At 47.9% G+C, this 23,078-nt stretch overlaps 2 protein-coding genes across 2 annotated transcripts in view; both read right to left on the reverse strand.

Moving 5' to 3' along the window:
• CDK5R1 (cyclin dependent kinase 5 regulatory subunit 1) overlaps positions 1–23,078 on the reverse strand; it is a 122,235-nt gene that overhangs the window by 5,245 nt on the left and 93,912 nt on the right. The gene's annotated exons all lie outside the window — the stretch shown is intronic.
• PSMD11 (proteasome 26S subunit, non-ATPase 11) lies at positions 405–21,284 on the reverse strand. Its single transcript, XM_075774872.1, has 14 exons — positions 21,123–21,284; positions 18,940–19,041; positions 13,713–13,837; positions 10,740–10,811; positions 10,333–10,390; positions 8,264–8,458; positions 7,610–7,754; positions 7,286–7,346; positions 5,590–5,652; positions 4,875–5,000; positions 4,294–4,329; positions 3,154–3,205; positions 2,003–2,145; positions 405–1,867 (listed from the first exon to the last, which is right to left on the reverse strand). The coding sequence occupies exons 1-13, from the start codon at positions 21,211–21,213 to the stop codon at positions 2,003–2,005; spliced, it is 1,269 nt and encodes a 422-aa protein (XP_075630987.1). The 5' UTR covers positions 21,214–21,284; the 3' UTR covers positions 405–1,867.

Genomic DNA, 23,078 nt, shown 5'->3' on the forward strand with positions numbered 1-23,078 from the left:
CAGCCTTAGGAGGAATCTATGGCCCGTGTACACAATGTGAGACTCTCCGATACAGCATCGGAGTACTTTCAAGGAAGGCTAGGGGTGCAAGAGGTCAGATGTAATTAATTTTTCACCGTAATAATAATGGTGGTAATAATAATAAATAATAATAATAATACTTAATTTGGTCGAACTCAAACTCGCTGTGCCAGGAACAGGTCACGATCCACAAATCTTCAGCGACGCTGTTTAAAACACGGTCCCTCACGTTCCGTTTCTCAGAAACATCATCACTGACGATGGTTTTCTGAGCTCCGGCCAGGCGTGCAGCTCGCGCCGCAAACCGCCCTTCCCTAAGCGAAGAGAGACACTGCACCAAAACTGCCCGTTCTCTGCCTTGGCAGCTGAAGACAGGAGACAGATTTTTGAAAAAAAAATTATTTTATTGGAACTCATCTGAACATCAGATATACCTGGTGTTGGTTAGCAAGAACCGTTTGTACATTTGATATTGATGGTGCCAAAAAACCCAAACAGTGACTGACTGGATGAGATGGAAATTTAAAAAGAAAAGGAAAAAGAAAATGTCAGAGAGGTTAAAGTGTGAACAGAAAGCAGAAAAATCAGCCAGTCTAAGATTCAGTGTGAAGGCAAAATATTTCCTGACAAAACAGAATCCTTTTACAAAATATAAATTTTGTAAGAAAAACGTGGAGAGGGAGAGAGAAAGAGAGACAGAGGGGAAAGGAAAAATAAAGATCAGCAGGACAGAGATGCAGAAGCTTACACTGCCCAAATGGCATTAAAACCTAGCTAGTAACCTCACCATAAAATGAAACATGCTGGAATACACCGTGCTCCACCCCCCACGTATATGACTTTGGAACAGGAACGAGGAAGCTCCCCAGCAAGCGCTGCACTAGGTTATCCCAGAAGGGCCAAGCTGTCTCACATCAGGTATCCAAAAAAAAAAAAAACCCCAAACACTAACGCAGCAGAGGTAAATAACGAGTCTGATCAGCGCCCAGGGCAGCGGCTCGCCTCCCCGCCGGATGAGGTTTGGATCCCGCAGGGAGGCGAGGACTCGGGGAACGCCTGCTCACCTGTTCTTCCTACCAATGCGGTGGGGGGGGAGGGATAAAACATTTAAAATCTAGTCTATTTTAAAACAATAGCATGCAATACAGGCCTCCAGGGGAAACCTGCGCTGTTCCCTTTATTAGAAACTGGCCTAATGGTCTAGACAGTGGCTGCAGCCGTCTCGAGGTTTTTGGCTGCGCAGGGTGGGTCTGGGCTGGCGCAGCACAATGACAATTCTGAAGCAGGTTCCTCGGGTGCGAAAACCTTCAGGAAAATCATTGTGGAGCTGCTTTCGAGGGGATCTGAGGCCTTAAGATTTAAAAATAAACCAGCAGTCTGTACATTTTGGGTTTTTTTTTTTTTCTTTTTGGTTCAGTACAAATGGAATAAACTTGGCTGCTTATACACCGTCAGTAAGTCTCAGATTTCAGAGCAGAGGGAGAGATGAAACAAACTTGTTTTGGGCACCTACTGGTAACAAAACTTTGTCCCTGCTTAACTCTCTGGCATCCCTCAGGAAGTGGAAAGCACATGTTTAGGTAGTGTAAGCCTTTTTCCTTTTATTTAGAATACCCTCTTTGTTTAAACAATATCCCCCCCCCCAGATACAAAGTTCGACCAGTAAAGATTACATGGAAACTGGAACACGCATCGTATGGAATACAAGATGCACTGGATGAGGAAGTTTAAAAACTTTCCGAGCGAAAAGTAGAACAAAGAAAAAAAAAAAGTCTCCTAACATTTTCCCAAAGGTTTCACTCTCCTGTCACACACACTCTCCAAATGACAGCTAGCAAATTCAACTCTGCAAAAAGAAAAACAGAGCCAGGTCAATCGAGAGGAGAGAAAAAACAAACCTCAAGGACACAAACCGCACCTTGGCCTGGGAGGGGCGATAGGTCCGGAGGAGCTGCGACCTCCGGCTCCTGCCCCCACTCACCTATGTTAGCTTCTTGGCTTTGTTGTAGAGCGAATCCACTACTTTACTCATATTCTGAATAGTCTCGAGGGCAGCTTCGTAAGTTTTGTCTACGGGGGGTTCGTCGAAGATGATCAGGACTCCCTCGCCTTGGTCAAGGATGCCTGTGGACACAAAGCTGCGGTTACCGGTGTAACGCTCGACAGATCCCATCTTCCAGACAGCAGGAATTCAGGGATCCACCCAGCAACGGCCAGTCGGCTGTGTTGGGTTTGGAAGGGGCTACGGTGTTGTACTAGATTGGCTGACTGATTTTTGTCAGGACACAAACAAAAGCGTCCTGGAGAGGGCCCGAAAAGACACCCAGGAGATGCTTATGCCGGCACATCCCCAAACAGCTACCTTCCTCCTGGAGGTCCCTGCGCCCAGCAGGATGGCTCAGCGCAACGCTGGAGCAAGTAAAAAAAAACCCCAAAAACCCATTTTATAATTAAATGTCCAGGTGCCAGATGGGCACTGCAGCTGGGTTCTGTAATTTCTGAGCTATTCTCTAACCAATATGTTTCTTTTAGCCATTCATCTTGCTCAGCTGGACCAAGGCGCCTTTCTAAACCGACGCTAGGGACAACGTGAACAAGAGCAGAGCTGTTTCCTTGAGGGCTTATTAGAGAAGCGGCCTCCTGTGGTCCCAGACAACCCCAAACCGATCAGTTGTGCTGTGGGGGTGCCCCCCACCCACCCACAAAATCCTCCGGACATAAATTATCCAGGAAAGGTGACCAGATACTCCAAGCTCCAAGGCAGGAGCACATCTTTGCTAGAAAACCCACCAGCGGGTCTCACAAACGTCCTTGGATGCAGCAAGTAAGGACTTAACAGCGGTTTCTGATTTGTGAGAAATTAAGCCTCGAGCTTAACGAAGGCAGATGGAAGGAGCAATAGGAACAGCCTTCACGACAAGAGGCAGAGTAACGAATAAACCCACCGCTCGCTACTCTTCCATAGCGCCTGTGAACGTACACGTCCACTTTCTGAAGCGGAGCAGAGCAGTCCAAGGAGGACGCTCAAGGCTCGAAGGTGCAGCAATAAAGAGGAGTTTACCCACAGCTTGCTTACGCACGACCTGGCCTCGGGGAGCAAGGTAGTCAGGACTGAAGGATGCAGAGACTCACCATGAAATTTCTTGTCCAAGATCATCTGTGACAGTTTCCTTTCTACCTCAGCCTGAAATTGAAGCAGAAAAATTAAAAGTCTCCCGGAACTATATAAAGAAATGCAAATTTTACTACTCCACACATGACAGCCCTGACAGGATATGAGCACTGCTTAAAAGCAGCTATTTTATCACGGAACACGATGTCAGGACAGATCTCTCCTTGCACGCTGCTTTGATACAACCATACGCTTTAGAAATTAAGCGGTAGCTTTTAATGACGAGAGCACCAGGATGCCTCGCCCTCCTGTTCCACAAAACACGGTGTATCATTTCATCCAGGCGTTACTCATTAGGCGAATTGGAGCATTCTAGTTTGGTTCAGCAAATATTTAGTCAAGCATTGCCGAAGCTTCGTTTAAGCCAGTTGGTACGGAGCTGATGTCCTGCCCAGCGCCAGGCAAGGCCTCACAGGAGTCAGCTCCTCTTCTGCTCTTTGGACAGAGGACACACGGCTGCAGTCAAACAACTGCAGTTCAGCTTTTACTCAAACTATGAAGTACGTGTTAAACACCAGGAACAGACTGCACAGACAGAAGAGGGGGACAGATGATGTAACGACCATAAAGGCTGAGCTCGGTACACTTCCAAACCTCTGGCCTTAATACAGGACAAAAGCACTTTGGGATGCAACCGGCTGGGACTACAGCGGATTTTCCTAAAACTTAATCTGTTTGGGATTATCTGTAAAGCAGCTATTGCAACAGTCAATGTGACATACGCATGCCTAATGAAACTTCACAGTGATTAGCTGGACCCTGTATCATAAGGGTGTAAAAGATTCCTCTGGGCACGCTCAGGAGGATTAAATGCAGGTCGATGGGGATGACTGAGCTGGTCACGATATAAACTGAGGAAAATCTGTCTCCACTAAAAACCAAGTGCTAACGCAGGGAGTAAAACCCGTGCGAAGGAAGGCGAAGTTAGAGCCAAGTCTAGTGCAGAGGAAGCCAGTCCGATGCCTCCTGGAAAGTGGCTGCGTTAAAGTTCTGACCTGTCAGGTTGAACAGCCTACATTTACTTCCAGTGGCAAACACCATTTGACCTCCATTCCTTCACCCTCTTAAGACGCACCCCTGATTTCCAGTTATGTTCTTACCTTTGAGAGCTTGATGAGGCCGGATATGTGTTCAATCTATAAGAGAGACCAACAGCGTTAAGTAAATCTTTAGCCGTACTTTTGACACGCAACGGGAGGCGTGGGGCTCTTCCAAGGAACAGCTCAAGGGCCTGTAAACGCTCTGGCCTAAAAACCTCCAATGGCTTTCTGCGCTTTGCCGCTTCGCGTCCTTCAGATTCCATATCCAATTTTAACTGAAGATGAATTAGACCCCTAAAGCCATTTCACTCTGAAACACGAAATAACATTTCTTCTCCAAGAGTACTGCAGCTTTACCCACTCCCTGTCAGAGCCCTTAACAGCCGAACACTGTTACCTTCAGCGCTAAAAGCACGTCTGCCTTTCAGCATGTGCAAGTGAAACAGGTGGAGAGGGCAATGACCCTGGAACTCAGATTTCCAAAGTTCCTCTCCTTATTTTTCAGCTGAACGTGATGAACCCCGAGCTCTGGAAGTGCCGAGCAGCTCTAAGGCGTATTCCAGATGGGATAAAATCCCTCACCCTGCAGCAGCAGGGGACAGAGGTACCAGCATGTTGGTGCGCTTGCTGGAAACATTTACCTGTACTCTGGAGAAGGGTTCGATGACTCTGATCAGATTCTGTTCCAATAAATTATCATAGAGCTTAGCCAAGTGAGTGTTTATGATGGGGTCGTCCCTGAGCTCCACCTTATAGTCTGTCAGCGCCTGCAGAAGACACAGTGGGAACAAATAATTCGGGGAGCAACAGGTCTCCTGTCTTCAAGGCCCTCTGAGTATGAAACAGTCTTCCCTCCCTGCCCAGCAAAGTATCAGTGGTTAACCCAAGCCCGTAACTTAGCTAAAAGGCCAGGAGGTGACGACAGCCTAGCAGCATTTCTAGCAGCGTGCAGCAAGCATCCTTCATCTTTACACCACTGGAGCGCTCTGGTTTACGCTCGGGAGACCGCATGGCAGGATTGTTTCCCGACAGGGGAATCCTCACTTATCTCTGTGGTGTTCTTGCTGAAGCCAGGAAGAATTTTAGGAAGACATACATCCCAGTGAACAGCACCAGAAGCACAGAAAACTGCTTCTGAGTTCGCTCTCCAAAAATAGGAAAAAACTAGTTTCAAGCATGCTGTGAAAACCAAACCAGCTGATTATTGTGGGGTATTTGCTTGATGCACTGTTGCTTTCTATGAATGTTTTTACGGTTGCCTGCTGTGGGATGCAGCAGCTTCTAGACCTTCCAAAACTGGCATTTCTGAATGTTTTTTCCAGCCAGGCCCCATTTTTGCTCTGTCTCCTGACTCACCTTTTCAAAATCTGCCAGTGATCGGTTCTTACTGGCCTGTGCCACACATTTTAGTGCTTCTGTCTGCAGAGAAAGAAAACGAGAGTAGGTTATTTTTCTGGATTGTCCTCTCAGTGCTATTACGCCAACTGTGCAGTATACTGAAAACATGCTTAAGCAGCAAAATGGGGATGTTCCTTTTGCTACAAAGCCATGTCAGTGTTACTGCCACACAGGCAGAGTAAGAACAGCTGCTAATAAGAACATGCAGAACAGCTGCAGAACACAGCATGAAATCAGCTTCACGGCCACAAAGAACTCAAGTTTTGCGAAGTTTGAGAATACCAGCTGCAGTTCCTATCAGGTTGCAGGTTGGAAGCAAGTTTGATGCCATTTTTTAAGGAAAGTGTATGTTTTGGCACTTGCTTAATGAACATGGCTGTTTTCAGCCCTTAAAGCTGTGTTTCTCCTCTTCGGCATGCCACACTGCCTCTGCTGAGCAATAGAAGCATGGCAGATGTCCTACAGATACGCTATCATGGGCAGCATCAGAAAACGTTTCTTGTCTACCCCACAGTTGCTGAAACAAAGCAAAGACTCAGACACAATCACCGTATTTACACTACACAGATCGTAACACCGCTAGAAGAACAGTTTCCAAGCGGTGAGAGGCACAAGTGCACGAGACAAGGACGACAGCCAGCCCGGTGGCCACCGTGCACAAGGCCCAGGCTTCTGCTACCATCTCTCCCACCAGGCTGTCCCCAAGGTCCCACTTTCTCTCTGCTCCCTAAGCTCAGTTTCCACAGTTGCTGTAGGAACTCGAGATCACTGCTGTCTCAGGAGGACAGTGCGGAGAACAGCTGAGATTTCTTCCACCGTACGCTGCCCTCATGCTCTGAAAAGGAGCTTCCAACCCAGCTGCCGCTCAGGGAAAGGGATGAAACAGGACCAGGGCTGCTCTTCGTGATCCAGCAGGGATAACGCAGGGATATCCCCGCTCCAGACTCTTTTCTACGCACTTACGCTCACTACTAAATACCTTCCCCAGTCCTCCCCGTGAGGTAGGCGAGTATTAGCTCCTGTGTCTCGTGGCTGATCAAAGCCACTGAGGGCATCGGTGTGTACGCCTGGCTCAGACCCTGGCACACTTGGCTTTTGGCCTCGTACTTCATATAAGCATCCCTGGAATTAATACGGGGGTGGCGTTCACAGACTGGCAAGTTAACATGTTAGAATAAACAGTTGATTTAACAACTCCCCAGCTGCTTGGCTTCCACCTCACAGTCATCTAGGTCTCAAGCTGCTCAGCTACACTGCTACAAATGGATTTTCAGGACTTGCTACCACACAAGTAAAAACAATGAATAACTTGCATTTAAATACATCAGATCTGCGGCTGCCGAGCAGTCGGTAAGGGTTGAGACATGAGTACCTTACAGCATTAGGTATTTAGCAGTTCATGAAGAAAGCAGGGAGGAGAAAGACAGAAAAAATGAAGCGAGCAGGCCAGATTCTCCGGTGGTGAAAAATCACTGTACTGCCTTTGAAAGCAACTGACTTATGGTAATCACTTATGGGAATTTAATCAGTTCTGGATCTCGTTCAGGACACTCAGAAGTGAAGGGTATTTTGGTATGAAAAGACAAAAGCATTTGACAAAAAGAACAATATTCTCAGAGATAACAGGAAGATAGAAAGGATTAAGTATCTATACCTGTCTTCCTGCATACCGCAGAGCAAGCTTTCCACTCACTAACGCTTGCACATCTTCTGGGCTAGAGAGGGGAGGGAAGGGAAGGGAAGAGAGCATTTATTCAACAACACAGTCAGCTTAAATCTAAGCGTGCCTCAGAAATTCCCAATTTATAGCAAATTACTACAGTTCAAATAACATTGTATCGGAAGCATCGATTAGGTCATAAATAAAGACAAACAGTAAAGCTTGTCTGCTTGAGTTTTCATTAGTTTAGTCTTATTAACGAAAAGCCTTTCCCATTTAAACGTAGAAGTGTTCTTCACCGAACCATTTGCCACGTACATGTTCAGCATGATTTTGCACAGCAACATGTATTTCAGTGCAGTGATGGCTTTTGGGTTGTCAATTGAATCATATCCCTCAAACGCCTCGTAAAAATATGAATAGGCCGTTTTCCAGTCCTTCTCTTCTGCTGCATGGATAATACCTGGTGAGAGGAACAAAGAGGCAGGCATCAGAGTTAATTCTGAACGCGACTGCAAGAGGACAGAACGATTTGTCTGCCCAGTGTTTTATCTGGTACTTCAATAAAGAGAATCCTTTCCTTATGTGTCCCCCTTCACCTTATCTCTAGCAGAACATCCATGCCCTCTTAAGGGGACATGTTAAGACAGACAAGTTTGGGGTGCTTCAGGTGAGTGCCTGTAATTTAGGTCAGGACCAACGTTACGGTTACACTAACGTGGTGTAATGCTGTAGTGCCTAGGGAGGTTACGGACCCTGCAGCACTGGAGGTTGTCAAAAAACAGGCTGAAAAAACATGTCGAACAATGTAATTATAGCTGATCCTGTCTTGAGGCAGCTGGGCAGACTGGTAGGTATCCTGAGGTCCCACCTCGCATCATTTTCTGTGATTCACTCAGGAAGGAACAAATACCAGTCAACTGATGCATCGTGACGAGTCCTAAACTCTTCCCTGCTCCTGAAGGGCTTTACCTGACTGCATGTCTAACGCTGCTTGCAGCTTAGGTGGACAGTAGATTGCGTTGGCTGTAGTCCGTGCAGAGGTTAAGGCTGCTCTTGCTTTTGGCAGATTGCTCAGGGCATGGTAAGTCTTACTTTCTAACAGCTGCACTTCCACCAGCAATGCCTTGTCGTCCATCTTTTTCAATTCCCGAAGAAGCTGGGAGCCTAGCAGCGAGGAAGAACAAGAACCTTTGTAACCAGCTCTGCATCTGCTACCAACACAAACCAAGTCTGTCCAGACGACACCCTTCTTCCCCCACAGCGGTGCTGGCTTTAAGGAAGGGAGGCTAGGCACACACAACCTGTTCTTCCAAGAAGGAACAAAGGAGAGGAAATAATATAGGTCAGTGTCAGTCCACAGCTGGAGAAGAATGAACCGGTTTTGTGTTAGAGGTGGAAGAGGGCAGTGAGAATACCTGGGTGTGCGGACAGCGTGTCTCTGCCACCTCATCGTGGGCAGCAGACACTCAGCAGAAAGTCAAGGAAGGGTCGTGCAGCTCAGATGGTCACTCTGATACCCCTTCCCCAGATGACAGTCTGATTTACCACTCACATTCAGAGCTCCGAGCAAACCTGAAGTACTGCCTGTTCCTGCATCATTCCCCTAGGGTGAGACCTGAGGATTTTCAAGCAACTCTTAAGAATACAGGATGAGGAAGGAATGTTTTAAGCACAAGACATCTACAGATCAAGTTCAGGAGGTAGGAACGGACAGTCTAAGAAATGCCTAGATAAACTGTCACATCAAAGCCTTGTGAGGCAAGAACCAACCTTAGAAGAAACGTCTCCCCTTCTTTCCCCCACCGTGAACTAAAGTGCTAACTTACGGCAAGTGGCGATGAGAACCTCAGCCTCACTTGCTGTGCTCAGAAGCTGAAAACCACAGCTGAAACTGCCTAACTAGGTGGAAGAGAATGGATTCTCTCGTCCCATAGAGACTCTCTGCCTGCACCTACTCCTCGCAGCCACAGACATAACCATGTCTTGGCCAGCCACGTAGAAATGCTAGCGCACAACACCAACATCTCGATAAAGCTTTCAGAGAGGCTGTCCCGTAGGTACAGGCCTTCACAACTCCCTAAGCTGTATCATCATCGTCCAAGTGATTAAGTTAATTAAGCATAGCTTTGGAGCATGGACTCTGATCAGTTTAAACCTGAGTTCACTACATATCCATCTGCAAACTAACCCTAACTTGATATGAATTCCATGTATCAGAGCACATAACTTTATATTCTGACCAGATACAAGTCACCTAGGTCACTCTGGACATGACACATGCTCTTGCCATCACACTGTTTAAGAAGTGACAGGTCGCTGGTGAGGCATCGCCACTGCCCGGGTGAGCGCTTCTGTCCGTGTCAGCGCAGTCATCCCTCAGCCCCGCTCACAGCCATGCCATGAGCTGGCGGAGCGGTCTGTACAAATATCCTTTAGCCAGCTTAAAGCTCATCTTACGTGACTGCAGTCATTTGCAAAATGAGCACTTGTAAAGCACCAAAGGGAGTTGGGCCATGTAAGATGACCTGCTTTACTCCGCTTTGTAGCGGAGTAGGAGAGTTCACATGGTTAATTACCATATCTCAGGTGGTGCAGAAGCAAATTCTTAAAGCTGTTACACTACTTCACAAGAGCTTGTCTAATTACATCCTTAGAGGTTTGCCGTTTCCTGGCATTACTACTGTTTTTATTGAGGCCGTATTTGAGCAAACCGAAGAGAGCTGGTTTCTCCCTTCAGCCTCTCTGACCACAGCAGTATACGCTACGTACGTTCCAGCAGGAGCCAAACCTGAGGGCCTTCAACTGGGTACAGCTCCTCTTCGCTTCCACAATTATTTGAAGTGAACAAATAGATCTCTAAAAGCTTTTATCACCAAGCTGTAGCAAAAGATGGCAGATCTGGTACAGCACTGAGAAATTAATGCCCAAGTCCTACAAGACTTATCAAAGAACGCGGTGTAGTCGATCATTTCCCTCATCAGCCTTCAAGACTAATTTCAAAGTGAAGAACTACTACCACCACCTAGTGGGAGACTTACCCAGCTGCAGCGCCTCTTGGTACCTCTTGGTATCGAAGTACAGAGAGACCAACCTCGCCTGGAGAACAGAAAAGGAACTGCTGTGAGGAAAGCCAGAGAAAGGTGGTACAGGTTTGTGTTGTAAAATTAAACTTCATATTCCTATCTGCACAGACATCCCTAAATTAGTTTGTATTCATTACATCATATGGTCCAATTCTGCAAGATCTATTATTTGGAATATTGGCCAGATCTAAACACAATGGGTAAAATCCTGCCTGTTCAAGGAGAGTCACTCACTTTAGTGTGACTGTTACCGCCTGTCTGTTGCACGTACAAAGATCTGGAAGCACACTACAAGTTCTCTGCTTTTATAGGTATTAAATCTGATAAAGGGAAGACGCTATTGCACAGGTAGGGATGCGTACCTCCAGAGCCTGGCGTAGGAAAGTCCTCTTCTCTGATTTGGCCCACTCAATACACTCTAAACACAGGTCAACCTTAAAGGGAGCAGAAAGAAATTTGTAAAGCCTTCTGCTGCCCCTCTTTAAAACAGCAGTATGGTTCAATCATTTCCTACAAAGCAACAAAACCACAAAGCCTGAATCTCCACCATGTAGGTTAAGAAAATTAATCAGTCCTGCCTGAACAGCAGCATTGCTAAACATCAAATTGGCTTTACTTTAAAATGAGCCCAGAGATTAGCCTTCATCATCAGTGCCCACCCCAAACGTCTCCGAATGACGCCTTTAATGTTACCAGGGTAAAGTGTAGTTCACCATTGATGAGAACTGCAGCTCGACAGCAAGGTGAAGCGACTTCTCTTCAACAAGGACTCACCGGTAACCGCACACGATACACTTTAGCCTCAGGTTGCATCGTGTTGACACCAGAGTTTAAAGTCACAGAAGTGTTGCACAACATTATGTAGAATAGCTAAGCTGTGCTACATATTTTCATATTCTGTTTCCCAGCTTAACTTCCTGCACTTTGTAACAACAGTCACAGTATTATACTACTTATAGTACAATATTGCAAGAGAAAGTAAAGTTCTCTTTAAGTAAAGAAGGCAAACTAAGGTTTAGTTTAAGCCTTAGCTGTCACGAAACAACCCCAACAGACCATCTACTTTGATTCTTCTTCTAATGCATTTGGCTTCCAATAACTTTTTCTGACCACCAGGGACAATCCTCCCACACTGGAATATGAAAATAAAGATTTGGCTTCCAAAGTTTCACCAGTAAAAATTACTGCTGAAATCCTAACAGCATTTCTTAACCAGCTGTGTTTTGTTTGAAATTAAAACATCTGGGTACACAAGAACTGATTCTGCCTTGGGGCAAGGAACGAACTAGAAGACTTTGAGGTCCCTTCCAGTGTGTTTTGCACCATTTCGTTCAGCCACAGAGAAAAATGTATTTTCCATTGCTCTAGAAAGAAAGGAAAATGAAGTGCACGTGCTTTAGGGCCTAAATATGTCAGACCACGTGTGTCCTTTAGCAGTATAAACCAACAGAGGTGTTGGGCTCCACTGTTCACATCGGAGCCAGGTGCCAGGAGCCAGTCAGTAAGTGACACTGGATGTTTTATCTATCGCTTCAGAGCAAAGGAACCCAAAGGCTTCTCACATTTTAGGACTGCTGAGATTCTCTTGATGAATAAAGCAGTTGTGTTCCACCCCAACTAGCAGAGGGTGTCGATTCAGTACTGGCCAATGATATACAATAAGTCATCCTGAGGTGCTAGGCTCAGGAATGCCTTTTCCCAAAATCCCTGGATCACGGCTCTTTCTGGAGCAGCTCTGTAGCTGTACCACACTGCAGGACTTGTCAGCTCCTCGTCACTGCTTATTAAATGGGGACATTTTATGAAAAGCCATTATGAAGTCGCAATTTACTGCGCAGTGATAGCTGGAGCATTAGGAGCTGGAGAAATCTCTAATTTCATTGCTTTAGTGGACTCCTGGGAGTCGTCTTAATATATTTTACACTGAGGAAGGAAATGTCCCTCTGAACATTTCTGAGGCACTGAAAGTATTCAGGATTACTGCATCAAGAACCTCACAGGTTTAGGTGTCATAATTCCTTAAGGTCTTGGGTTTGGCTTCTGAATATGCTTGAAAGTGAATGTTTTGACTAGCTGGGCCATATTTCCACTGCTATTACTCCAAGTTCTGCCCCTCCTGTCAAATGCCACCTTTTGGGACTGCATCCAAACATCATCATTTACATCAAGTTACCTTTAGAAAAAGTCTGAAGCCACTCATTTCCTCCTGACCCCTTTAGGGGTTCCCTTCTTACCGGCACATCCCACCCCACTTCCCTTAATCTCTTCTGTTAAAGAGGGGCAAAAGATTCCATCCAGCACCGCTTACGGTAACATGGCACGCAAGCCACAAGAACTGAAGAGCAAACAAAGAACATTTGCTAGGTCGCCTGAACCAAAGGATGATACTTCTGTGCTTATTTGGCTAATGAGAATGCCACCTGCCTCTCAACATGACCCAAGCTCTTCTAGGCTGTAATTTGTCAGTCGCTGCGCATACAGCGTTAAGCGGGCTTTGCGCTTAACCTGTCCCTCAGAGTCTTCCTGCCTCCTCTCTCCATCTAACTGCTTTGGTGTGTCAGTACAACCTACGCTACTGCAGATCAGCGCCGCTTCCAAGTTGCTCCTCATCATTTACAAGTTGCTTCTGTCCTTCTCCCATTCCCAAATAACTAACAAGTCATGTGAACACACACAAAAGAAAAAAGATAAACAACCATATTCTAGGGAGCTAATGAGAATGGAGTAAATCCTAACTGTGGGCTATCTTAGACTGAATGGGTTTTCTAGTGGAGAAGTTAATCTACTGGGAGTACTTTACACCTGGTAACCGCAAAACTTTTTCCACTCCAACTTCAGGAGTAACTTTCACCGCACTTTGTCCTCATGCAACGCAGCTTCACGTCTCCAGATGAAAGATGCTAAGTAATACTCACGCTCTAATCCCCGCGACTCCTGAGCAGACCTCGAACACTCACACCTCAAGCTCTGTGCCATCACACGCTGTCCCCACCTTCCCACCAGACCGAGCTCCCTGGAACAGCTGTAGCATCTCTTGTATCCCCAACGCTAATCACACTACAAAACGCTACCAATGCTGTGCATCTAACAGCAACAGAAATCTAAGAAAAACGCCCAGGGTGAGAGTTACTCCTAACCTGCAGCAGGATGAGGCTTGCAGAAAAACATGGTTATGACTGAATTAAATTATCTAATGTTTTATTAATTTAATATCTCCAAATGCATTAAATGAACGTTTCCTGACATGAATAATTCTTCAGTGTGAAGCAAAGTAGGTCAGATAATGGCGTTACAGGCTTTTGAGGAACAGACTATTGCTAAAATTTAAATCTCACCTCCTGTCCTGTTGCTGCCTCCATATCAAGGAACAGATCAAGCAGAGATCGGACTAAGCGGGCTGCCTTTGCTTTGCTGATGGAGTTCAAGAAGGGTCGAACATACTTCAGAAGTCCTCCCAGCTCTGCATACAAGAAAAACCAAATCATGAAACGCACAGCCAAAAATTACGCCGCAGTTGGAACACCTGACATGTCTATACCGAGCAGTATTTATTACACCAAACATTTTATAAGCAGTCTCTCAACATCATTTACAGGAAAAGAGCGATAAACGTCACCTGAAGGAATGCCTTGCAGTAAACACGGGGACTGGGAAAGGTGACTGTTGGGCTCCAGCCTCACCCGCACAGCAAACGTTTCCTGTTACTTCAGTTCACCCAATTATAACACCATTTGTAACTACGCTTGCCTCAGGCACGTTTTAAAAATATAAGCATCTGCTAAATGCTTTGAGATTTTTCTATAAAACGGGCAACGGAGTTTATAGGTTAAGTACGTTTTTATTAACTCGCACTTTGACATTTTAATCTGCCATACCTAGAAAGTCAGATACACCCCACGCTCCACTACTGAAAAAAATCAGATATTCTTAACACTTCAACTACCCACTTTACCTAATTAGATCTTACCTTACTTAACTAGATTTCTGTTTCTACTAGTCTCCTTACTAGTTTACAGTTATAAAGCTAGTCTCAAGCTAACAAAGGAAAAGTCTTTCTGTGTGAAGACACTAGAAATGTCATTCTACAGAGCGAAGCAACGCAGCAGTCAACGTGACTGCAGTTTCAGGACTCGACATTTGCGGAAGCAGAAGGGAGTTACGTGTTGGAATTGCACAGCACAAGTGAAAAGCCTTCTCCCGCGATAAACAATGCTCAGCCGGTGGCCAGGTTGCAGCGATGCCTGTTTACAGTCGGGGGAAGATGACACTTCGAGCAGACTAGCGCCGTGCCAGTGCAGGGTTCGGTGCTGACTCATGAAGTAGTGGGGTCGTGCACTGAAATCACAGCTTCTTTGCCCCAGAATTTTAAGTCTCACTCAAACACCAGCTTGATCTTGCACTACCATGTTTACACAGTTTGATAGTAAAACAAAACCAAAACCGAGTATTTCAGAAATCTTCAATATACTCTATACCAAACTGGTATCAGAATCAAAACTAAAATAAGAGACTAATCGAATTTTATTTTAATTAGTACATGGAGCAGAATTTCAGTTTGGGAGGATTCCAATAAAAATATTTGAAACCAAGGCTTCTTTCATATTTCATTTAGCAGTAATGCAAAAAAATTGTTATTTCTTACACTCTTAAGAAGTGAAACTCACAGTGTGTTCCAATTCAATTGCTCATGGTGATGTACTGACATTTTCAAATACCTGAAAGCGCAGTGTTAGAACAAATCTCAAGTATGGTCTGAGCCCTTAGAGAAGCCGTATTTTCCAAACGGCAGTGCAACAAATTGTGACTCTTTCTACAATGAACCGCTCTGACTTTGTACAGGGAACAAAACAAGATGCTAAGATTGCATAAAAGTTTTACTTCCTCTCTGCCTGAAAATAAATAGGCAGGTTTTTCTAGAATTGAGGTACAGCTACTTTAGCATCTAAGACTGAGCCCCACTGACAGTTTCAATCAGCGCCCAGCTTTTCCTCAACAAGGAACTGTTACCTACTGCCCTATGGCAGACGATGACTTTGCCTCACACCACCTTCGTTCTGAGGACCACTTAATCTGCAGGACCACTCACGGATGCAAATCCCAAACATTTTAATCAAACACTTTGGTTTCACATACAATAAACAAACCACAGCTGCTTCCAACACATCAGTTTTGTGCAGAGCTGCCCTCAAGCATCCCTACTCTCCATGCAAGCTGAGAAACATGGGCTCCAGATCACCTTGTTGGGCTTGGACGAGAAGCAGCACTAAAGCTGGAGTTGCCCAGCAGCTGGTGCTCTTCCCTGATGCAACTAACACAAGCACCTGAAAACACCGCACTTAACACCAGGAACAAGTCTGCTTCTCAGCAGGTCACAGGACTGTATCCTTAGCTTTGAGCTCTGTAACTAACAATTTGCCAGTCCGTCTTACCAAGGCAGCAAGACTCTCTCCGAGATCCATCAACTCACTTCATACTGCACGTTGCTGCTTCTCAGGATCAACTGAATCCTGTTTTTAATGCACAACACACTCTTCCACATGGGAAAGGAACTTTAGAAGAAAAGAAAGGAAAAAAAAAAAATCACAGGAAATACACTGCAGCACTTCTCTTTCCATTGACTTGCTCAAGAGTTGCCTGAGAATTCACTAGAACGTAGACTCAAACTCAACAGCTAGAATATATCTGTGTATTTTGCAAACTACACATTTAGACATGCAAGCTCAAAGTTCCCATAGAAATTTCTCTTTCCTACCAATGTAACTGCCAACTATTTTTAGGATTTTTTTTTTTTTTTAAAGTAAATGCAATGCTTGGTAAAGGGGTGTGATTGACAGCTCTGGAGAAGTGATGAGCAGCAGCTCTGGAAAATGAGGTCTGCTGCTCATCCTCAGAGAAAGCACTTCCACAAGCTCACGTGCCATGCACCTGAGTTCCTGATCCGAGCTATTCCAATCCTATAGTTTTAAGCAGTGCTATAAAAATCTAGAACTGTCCTAAAAATAAATAAATAAATAAACCTACCAGTTTAATCCTTAATCTCTATCAAGTAGATAAAGAGGGTTATTTGCATTATTGTTATTTTTTTTAAAACAAAGGCCATAGTTCACTAGAGGTTAGCCCTCTAAAAACTACAGATTCATTTTACGCTCTCAGCCAGTCAGCAGCACAGCAGTTGTAACTTCCAAACCCCACCAAACTGCCCCTGATTTTTTCCCAAGGCTGCAGCTCACAGACCCTTTTATCTCTGGGAACTTAGCACTTGAAAGTAGCCAACAAGCCACTGCAATACCTCGAATCTGTCAAAGAAACTCCACTAGTAAAACTAAAACATGTGCCGTGAGAGCTACGACGATGAGATCTATTTCATTTGGGCCAGAAAATGCACACTATCTGTAATTTCCTCGTTAGGTTAAGCAGCACCAGACTCGCTCTCCTTGGACATGAAGTTCCGTGTGCCTGCCTGGTGCTAGAATCTTTGTGAACAGTTGTACCTGGTGAAGATGCTGCTGACCCTGACTGCTTGTCACTCCTACTAGTCTACTTCTCCCTAGAAAGCAGGCAGAAAGGGAAGGTGACAGTGTCATTCCCACAGGACTGGCACAACTCTAACCTGTGGTATCCCCTTTCTTCGCCCCCCAGCTTCATCACAGGTCTCCAGAAAACACAACCTGGTGACCTCACTCCGATCTACACGTACAAAACTGGCTGCTTACTGTTGCCAAATTAATTTTCTTCTGTTCAGAATATAGCTGCTCTGCAGTTTAGTGTTCCCTTTAATTAATTTCAAATACACTTCACATTTGCTCCTTCATAAACCTGCCTTTGATGAGTTAACACCGTCATTTTCAGTTACTTAGCCTTCCCCTTAAAATACCTATTAGCTAGCCACCCTCTGAGAATACACTGAAGTTCTTTATACTCTGTAAGACTTTGGCTTAAAAACTCAAAACTACTCCAAGCTCTGCAGCAGTAAGGTGGCCATCATGCACCTAAACAACTCTTCTCTCGGGCTTCTGCACACCAGCAGCACATCCACACGTTTACTCAAAGAGACTCTTCTGATGATTTCCCCCCTTTTTAGCCCAAACACACACGTATTCCTTGGTGCAGGAGCCAAGCCGTGTTTCATTATCTCTACAGAGGCAAACACCAAAGTGCAAAGGGCACCCGTGCAGCACAAGCACCTGTACCTGTGTTAATTGACTTGAGGTCCTTTAATATTCAATTAGAGAAACAGGCACTTGTACAGCAAGCTTTGTTTGTCCTGCTCTAAATTCTTACTGTAGGAAGAGATGAAACGTGTGCTGGAAGGGCTTATTTTTCTCCACTGACTGTAAAACCAGTCCACACCAGGGAATCAGACTGGACATCTGAAGTTAGGTGAGATGAATGGCACCTTTGTTTCCAGCACTGCTCTGAGCGCAAGTAATCTACTTTGTCACAGCTCTGTTCAATCGCAAATCACAGCGGGACCAGTGTCGACAACACTGAAACACGGGTAGATCAGTTAAATGACCAAATCAAAATAGATGTTTACAAAGACGGGACGGTAGGACACCAAGTATGTGTTTCAGAACAAGTATAAAACCATGATCTCGATCAGTCGCTACTCAAGATCTCACGCTGTTTTCCATGAACTGCTCTAACGCTGGGTCTGGCATCCCAGTTGAGTTTCAGTTTGATGAAACCTTCCGCTGGCCTGTTTTCCCCAAACAGTTTCAGGCTGCTAAAAGCACACACGCTTCGCTTCACACTCTGAATTATTGCTGTGCAAAGTTTGAAAACAGTAGGGCTATACCACAGCCAACTGTCTGCCACGGACAGGATGCTCTTCGTACGGATGTGGAGTATCAGCTCCTAAAATACTTGAGGTGAAAGATGCTCCAAAAAAGGCAAGAGTATTCTCCAGCAAAAGAAACTAAACTGCCAAGAACAGAACAACAAACATGCTGCCTTAAGCTTTCCAGGAAACAGAAGACATGAAGAGATTCAACTCAAAAATCGCTGAACAGAGAACTTTACTCCATTTCTGTCCTTTCACGTAGTCACAACAGAAGGACAGACAAGCCTCGCTCTTGAGAGGAGATGGACAGGGATTTTCTGACATAAAGTGTTTCAGCAGATAAATCAATTAATTGAGAAAGAAGCTGCTGGTGAGAAAGGACTTTTGGAGACAAATTTTCCAATTCAAAACAAAGCTCTGAGATTATTAAAAACAAAACAAGAGACACTTCTCATCTCAAACGTGACAACAAAACTTTAGTTGCTCGTACTAAAATGGCCACACATCAAAAGGTCATAAACTGAACTGTCCAGTGCATCAGCAATCTTTTGGAACATGGGGCCAAGCAACACGAGATTAATATTTTATGTCATTTATCTAGGTTTTTTTTAGTTTCCGTCCTGTCTCAGAGAGAACATTTCCTGCCAAAATCTGGTTTTACTCCTATTTCATGAAATAAGGAGCTAAAAATCTGGTTTTACTCCTATTTCACGTAATAAGGAGCTAAGATTCATCTGAGTGTCTCTTACCGATACCTCAGTCACTTATTTCAGGCTCACCTTCTGCCTGCCCAGTCTTGGCCAAAAGCGACCCCAGTTCCAGGATGCTCTGCTCTTTGACTTGCACCGCTTCTTCATCATTTTCCTGGACATCGCGTTTCACTAGAAAAGAGTGGAAAAGTTACCTTTAATGGTATTTCAGTGAGAAAGTAATCGTTACTAGTCAGCTCCTGGAAAGGCACCAAAAAAAAAAAAAGTAACCATTCTAACAGGGAATCGTGAATTCTGTTTGGCCTGTGAGATCTGGAAAGCAGATTACATGGAAAGTTTAAATGCATAGTTTATGAAGAGCACTTCAGCTATACTTCACAAAGAATTTAATCCAGCTGATAGATACAACTGCACGCTCCAACTTAACTATAATTTAAGTTTTGAGGTAGTTTCATTAAGCTTGTCCAGCTGTTTTATTTAAAAAGTTTCATTTAAATAACACCACCACACAACAGACCCTCTCCGACTGAAGCCACAAAACCAAATAAAAGAAATTTAACGTTATTTCCGGCATTTGGATTTCTGATGTTGCCGTTCTGCATATCAAGTTGCGATCCTGTGGTCAAAACACAGCGCAAGAACAACATCGGCTCCGTGAGCCGGGTACGCCTGTCCTCTTCGCTCAGGAACCCTGCGGGAGTCAGCGCTCCTTCCCACACCGAACTCCGACAATCTAATCATCGCTCTGTGTACCAACGTGAGTAACTCTTGCTCTGAAGTACGCGGAAGGGCCAAATGACACACGGCAGCACCAAACCTGTGTTTACGCAACATCAATTTCATATAAGTTATCCACAAGGCAATACACTTCCTTCCCTGCCACCTGCTAAATGTTCAGCTCCATCATCCCCCGCACAGGTGAGTTTGTCCAACTTCTACACAAACAAAACCAAAACGCGCTGCCCAGCTCCACAGAGGGAACTGAAACCCTCCGCGCTGCCCCCTGAGTGCAGCCTGCAGCCTTCAGTCCCCAAAATTTAATACGCGTGGTGTCAAAAGCAAAGTAACTTTGCTCACAAGCAGTAAAGTATCGCAGCAACGCTCTCCAGACTGCTCCAGCTTACACCAACTGGCAACACGAGCTGTGAGTCCTGACTGAGCCTGACAACAACAGAAAGTTGTAGATGTGTTGACAGGCTTGAGGACACCAACTACTAATTAACCAGAGAAACACCGAGAGGGGCAAGCAACTTTTAAAGACCATGCAGCAATTTCAAGGTCCAACACGGACACCAGGAAACTTTTGGTCAGCGGGCTGACAGCAGGTCACAGCATCTTTTCAGAAATCACCACACATCGCAAGGATCGAGAATTACTGTTATATACATCGGTTTCTGAGGCACCCCCTTGTCCCCACCCCGTACACCCCGACCCCAAATAAAGGGGAATATCCGCCCTATGCCTACACACCACTCCATAGCACCAACGGTTCCTTGGCACCGATAACTGTCCAGCACAGCCCAACAAGGCAACTGCTGCAAACAGCACCTGTCTTGAAACGAGAAGTTAAAACTCCAGACAAAACACACACACAAACTCCTCAAAACTTTCTGCGTAGCGCTTCAAAGGTAATTTAAATACCGGGTGTATTTTAGAGCGGTAAGAGGAAATGTCGCTGCCAGCTGAGCTTTCCCACCCTTCAGCACACCGAGGACCCGCCGCAGGCCGCCAGCACAACACCCAGACGCTGTCACACCCCGGCCGAGGAAGCCCCGCAGCAAACAGCCGGTACAGGCAGGCTCCTGCCCGCCCCGCTGCCCGCCACGGCCCCTGCACACGCCGCTCCACGGGCCTCAAGGCAGGCGGGTCCACAGGGCGCTGCCTCTGCCTGCACCCCGCGGGAACACCGCGTTGACCGGGGCAGGAGAAGCCGGGCCGAGCCGCGGGGCTCCGCTGACAGACTCCCCGAGCGGGACTCCCGCCCGCTTCACCCCGGCAGCTCCCGGCCGCTCGGCCCCGCGGGGCCCTCACCGGCGGCGGGCAGCGGCCCGGCCCCGTCCCGTCGGCCCGGGGTGCGGGTGGAAGACCCGCGTCGGTGGAGCGGGCCGAGCCGGGGCCGGTACAGCGGGCCCAGGCCTCGCTCCCGTCCGGCTCGCACGGTGAGTCAGCAGCCGGCGGCGGCGACAGGCGGGAGGCGGCGGCGGACGGCCGAGGCCGGTCGGCGGGGCCGGGGGCGGTCGGCGGCGCCTCACCTATGGAGTGGAGGATGCCGATGGAGGCCTCGCGGTCGGTGGAGAGCAGGGACTGGGCGCGCTGGAACTCCAGCACCGCCGCCGCCGCCATCTTACCGCTCCCTCACTCCCTCCTCACCGCCAGCCCGGAAGCGGCTTGTGGCGGTCACGCCCCTTCCGGCCCCGCGGCATGATGGGACTCGTAGTCCCGACGCGGAGGGCGCGCGGGGGGCGGGGCTGAGGAAAGGGGCGGAGCTGGGAAAATGGGCGGGGTTAAGGGGAGGGGGTGTGGTCTGGGGAAGTGGGCGTGGCCTAGGGGAGGGGGCGTGGTCTGGGGAAGGGGCCGCGGGAAGGCACGTGGCGAGCGTGGGGACCTTCCGCGGGGTCCCGGGCACGGCGTGGGGCAGCCGGGAGACCCGCGGGGGCTGCGGGGGGGTTTGTCCCACCCGAGGCACCCCCACACCCGCGGCTCCAACGTGCCCCCTCCCAGCGCTGGGGGGCGGCTGGAGCGTGTGTGTGTGTGTGCGCGCGCGCGTCTGTCCGTCCGTCCCCCGGCGTGACCCCACCGTCGGCCACGTCCTCCCGGCAGCTCCCCGGGACGTGTCACCACCAAAGGAGGACGCCGACCCCCTCCGGCCACCGGGTCCGGCCCTCGCAGGCAGCACACGGCGGGAGAGGCCGTCGACGGCGCGTTCTCCCCCCCGTTCACGCCCCCCTTCCCGGGAGCGCTGCCGGGCCGGGCTGTGGGGGCACCGGGGCTCAACCCTCCGTTCGGCAGGAAGCAGCACCCCACCCCCCCAAATCCCTGCGGAGCTCCCCAAAACCCACCCGCGGCCGACCCCATCCCCGCACCTTGGTCCCCAACGAGCTGGGACGAGCATCCCCGCGGACCAGCCGCCTTTCCGCCGCTGGAAAAAACAAATTTAATGCCTCGAAGGTTCATTTTTATATCAAAATGGGGAATAAAACCAGCCCCCCAGGCTGGCGGGGAGGATGCGGCCCCTGGCGTGCCATGGCTCCGGGGAAATCCCAGCACGGCGGAGCCACCCGGGAGGTGACAGCCCTGGGGACAGGCTGTGGCTTGGCACGGGGAGGTGGCACCGAAGCGGTGAGCTGAGCTTTGCACCAGCTGCACGTCCACTGGATGGCAAATGGGGGGGGACGGGGACATTGGGGGGCACCGGGGACCTCAACCGAGACACCTCGGTGGGTTGGAAGGAGTAAATCCTGCCCGAGGCCGGTCGGCGGTGGGCAGAGATGGGGATTTTTATTTTTTCTGTGAAAATATGAGCTGGGTAAGGCCGGGGACGGGGTGAAATCGGTGGAAATGGGTCTGGGGTTTCGGTAGGGGTTATGGCCGGAGCCGCTTCTGGTTCCCGGCTGTGCCGGAGGGTGGTTGGGGGGTCACTCGGCCCCGTGTTTCCCCATCGAGGGGGGTCAGTGGGTGTCTGCGCAGCCGTTCAACCCTTCAGCTCCGTCTCCCGGCGGTGGGAAAAGCCCGGCGAGGAGACAGCGAGAACCACAACCATGGGGGGGGGGGGGCTGGCACTGAGACCCGACCTGCCGCACAACTCATCACACCAATGGCAGCCAGATCCCGCAGCGCCGGGACGGATCCGGCCTTGGGTCCCCACACATCGCCGCTTAAAAACCCTCCAAAATGGAGAGATGGGGCATTTGGGAGATAAAAACCCCAGCGGCGTCAAAGGGGGAATGGAGCGGGGATTTGCGGAGCGGGTGAGACCAGGGGCTGCGGTGGAGCTGCCGGCTCGGGGTGTCGTGGGCAAAGCGCCGGGGCTGGGGACCCCCCGCGTGTGCCATGCAGCATCCCGGCCAGCCGGTGAGCCCACTGCCTCTTAAACCAGACCCCGGATTTAATTAATCTCAAAAAAAGAGCATGAAATGGGATTTGAACCACGCTTTGCCCAAAAAAACCCCAAAAAACATGAACCTCAGTGGGTGTGGGCAGGTGGGGGG

Source organism: Balearica regulorum, chromosome 24, assembly GCF_011004875.1.
Source record: "Balearica regulorum gibbericeps isolate bBalReg1 chromosome 24, bBalReg1.pri, whole genome shotgun sequence".
Classification (NCBI taxonomy): Eukaryota; Metazoa; Chordata; class Aves; order Gruiformes; family Gruidae; genus Balearica; species Balearica regulorum.